This window comes from Echinops telfairi, unplaced genomic scaffold (genome assembly GCF_000313985.2).
Source record: "Echinops telfairi isolate 266 unplaced genomic scaffold, ASM31398v2 ScPeMD7_7469;HRSCAF=8507_1, whole genome shotgun sequence".
NCBI classification, from domain to species: domain Eukaryota; kingdom Metazoa; phylum Chordata; class Mammalia; order Afrosoricida; family Tenrecidae; genus Echinops; species Echinops telfairi.
In genome coordinates, this window is record NW_022111373.1 from 82,239,294 (window position 1) to 82,242,293 (window position 3,000).

Genomic DNA, 3,000 nt, shown 5'->3' on the forward strand with positions numbered 1-3,000 from the left:
ATAGTAGCTGTAAAATTCAGGTAAGGTGAGCCCTCTAACTTTGTCCTTCTTCTTGAGCAGTTCTCTGCTAATTCTGGGCTTCTTTCCTATCCCTATGAAATTGATGGTCAGATTTTCCAATTCTTTGAAGAAACTTGTTGGTATTTGAAGCAGGATAGTGTTAAACTTATACAGTGTATTAGGAAAGATTGACATCTTTACTATATTGAGTCTTCCGATCCAAGAGCCTGGGACAGTCTTCTATTTGTGGAGAGCACTTTTTGTTTCCTGTAGTAAGGTTCTGTAGTTATCATTGCATCCTTATTCTGTGCTGCTTCCTTCATATTCTGTATTAGTCCAAGCATCATTCTGAAGATTTCATTTTGTTGCAGATCAACCTCTGTTTCTTATATGAGTGTTGTTAGCTTTAGGACGTCTTCTGATGTTGCGTTTTGTTTTTCTTGTTTTCTTGTTGAGGGTGTTGAGGTATGTTGCTGTCTGTGTGTTGTTTTGAAATAACTGGGCATCATGTTCCCAGGAGACTGAGGGGCCCAAGCTCTTTCTCTGTGTGACTGGAAAGAGTGGTTTCAGGAACTACTTGTGGCCTAATATAGCGGTGGATTGTGCTGCTGTGTAGGCTAGGTGCCATGAGGACTCAGTGGGCAGAGGCAGTGGGGACCTTGGAGGGTGTGCTGAAGCCGGCAATTGTAGGTATGCCACTGGGCTAGGTTGGGGGGCATGCAGCATGGGCATGGGCCTGGTCTGGACTGCCTGGTCACAATTTTCAGTCTTTTAAAGACTCTGAGGAGCCCAAAACTGGTAACGGTAATTTTTGGTTTAGGCTGTGGCTTTCAGCCCCTGACTTTTCCGGTTTTATTATGTTAAAATCCTAGGCTGGGCTCTGGGGATTAGAGTTATGCCTGTCTTGTTATGTTAATATTATGCTAATGGAGTAGGACCAGGTTTCTGGCTGCTTACACTCATAGTTACACAAAGGAACACACCTTGGAATTCTAAATGTTAAAAAATTTTTTTTTGATAGAAACCAGAGAGGCGAGGCCTGTGGGTGCCGAGGTGCTTACAGCAGCAATTCGGAGCTTCTGCCGACCAGAGTGCCATGTCTTTCCTCGACCTCCGCAATTTCACGGAGATGATGAGAGCCTTAGGATATCCGCAGCACATTTCCATGGGGAATTTCCACACACCCAACTTTGGACTTGTATCTGAAGTGCTCATCTGGTTGGTGAAAAGGTACGAACCGCAAACAGACATCCCTTCTGATATCGAGCCGGAACAAGACCTAGTTTTCTTCATGAAGGCGATTGCCCAGATCATGGCCACCAAAGCCCATCTAAAACTCAACACTAAGAAGCTCTATCAAGCTGATGGGTACGCGGTTAAAGAGCTTCTAAAGATCACGTCTGTGCTGCACAACGCGATGAAGACCAAAGGGATGGAGAGCTCGAGAATAGGGGAGGAAGACATCAGCAAGTTCAAGCTTGATCTTGGCTCGAAGATTGCAGATCTGAAAGCAGCCAGACAGCTTGCTTCTGAGATCACCTCCAAAGGTGCTTCCCTGTATGACCTGCTGGGCAAGGAGGTGGAGTTGCGGGAACTGAGAACCGAGGCAATCGCCAGACCTCTGGAAATAAACGAGACTGAGAAAGTGATGAGGATCGCAATAAAGGACATTCTAGTGCAGGTGCAGAAGACCAAAGACTTGCTCAATAACATGGCCTCTGATGAAGCAAATTTAGAAGCCAAAATTGAAAAGTGAAAACTGGAACTTGAGAGAAATTGAAAGCGGCTGCAGACTCTGCAGAGCGTCAGGCCCGCCTTTATGGACGAATACGAGAAGATTGAGGAAGAGCTGCAGAAGCAGTACGACATCTATCTGGAGAAATTCCGCAACCTGACTTACCTGGAACAGCAGCTTGAGGACCATCACAGGATGGAACAAGAGAAGTTTGACGAAGCGGAGAACACCCTGCGTCTGATGCAGAGCAAGCTGAAGGAGGAGGAAAAGCGGCTGCTCAAGATGGAAGTAACAACGACTCCGACATTGACATCCAGGAGGATGAGGACTCGGACCGTGAGTTGGAAGAGAGCCGCCTGTCCAAGCCGCGCACAGCCATGGAGGTGCTCATGCAAGGGAGACCCAACAAGCGCATCATGGGCACAATGCAAGGCGGAGACTCAGATGATGAGGAGGACTCGGAACACAGTGAAATTGACTTGGAAGACTACGACGAGGAAGATGATGACGACCTGGAAGAGGAGAGCATTGCTCTGTCCCCAGCGAAGCCCAGTCGGAGGGTCCGAAAACCCGAGCCTCTGGATGAGAGTGACAATGACTTCTGACCCTCCTGCCCGGGGACCCAGACAGGTGAAAGGCCTTAGGTTGTAGTTAAACGGGTAACTGGGAGCCTAGGAAGGTGATGGGTTCTGTTCACTAAGCCAGCTGGCTTGCTCCCGCTGGCACCTGCTGAGCCTGTATCCTGTGGCCCTTACTTAAGAAGGAAAGTGAATTAAAAAAAAATTATTTCTTTTTATAGTGATTTTGTGGGGCATCCTGGGCTGTTCCACGGGAAAGGGGAAGCAGATTAGTCAAGTTGGTGGGGGCCTACTGGATCTGGATTCACCCCCGGCTGCACTCCTGTGTCACTTCCAGCTCTCTCCTCCATAGCTATTTCATGGGTAATATCACAGGGGCTCTTCAATTGCTGCAATTTTGTGACTAATTATCTATGGCTACCCTGGCAGTCAGGGAGTGGGGAAGAGAGCGAATGGGGATGGCTGATATAGTCAATCACTCATGGCTGGGGAGGGAGGATGCAAAGCTCAAGAGTTCAGCAGGAGTGGGGTGCATAGCAGAGCGGGGAACTCTGGTGTGAGGTCTTGGGGCTAGTTCTTGGAGGCTCTCAGGTAGCCTGGAATTATGACCACCTTTAGACAGCAGCTTGGGGAAACTACTGCATGCTGCGAATTTCAGATCTTGGGTGTAGAAAGGGTTGGTGGATG

At 48.1% G+C, this 3,000-nt stretch overlaps 1 protein-coding gene across 1 annotated transcript; it reads left to right on the top strand.

Moving 5' to 3' along the window:
- Positions 1-1,096: 1,096 nt before the first annotated feature.
- LOC101655343 (clusterin-associated protein 1-like) lies at positions 1,097-2,492 on the top strand. The gene is given in 2 exon segments (XM_045285354.1): positions 1,097-2,015; positions 2,018-2,492. Coding segments are annotated over 2 exon segments (1,242 nt in total). The 3' UTR covers positions 2,341-2,492.
- The last annotated feature ends 508 nt before the right edge of the window (positions 2,493-3,000 follow it).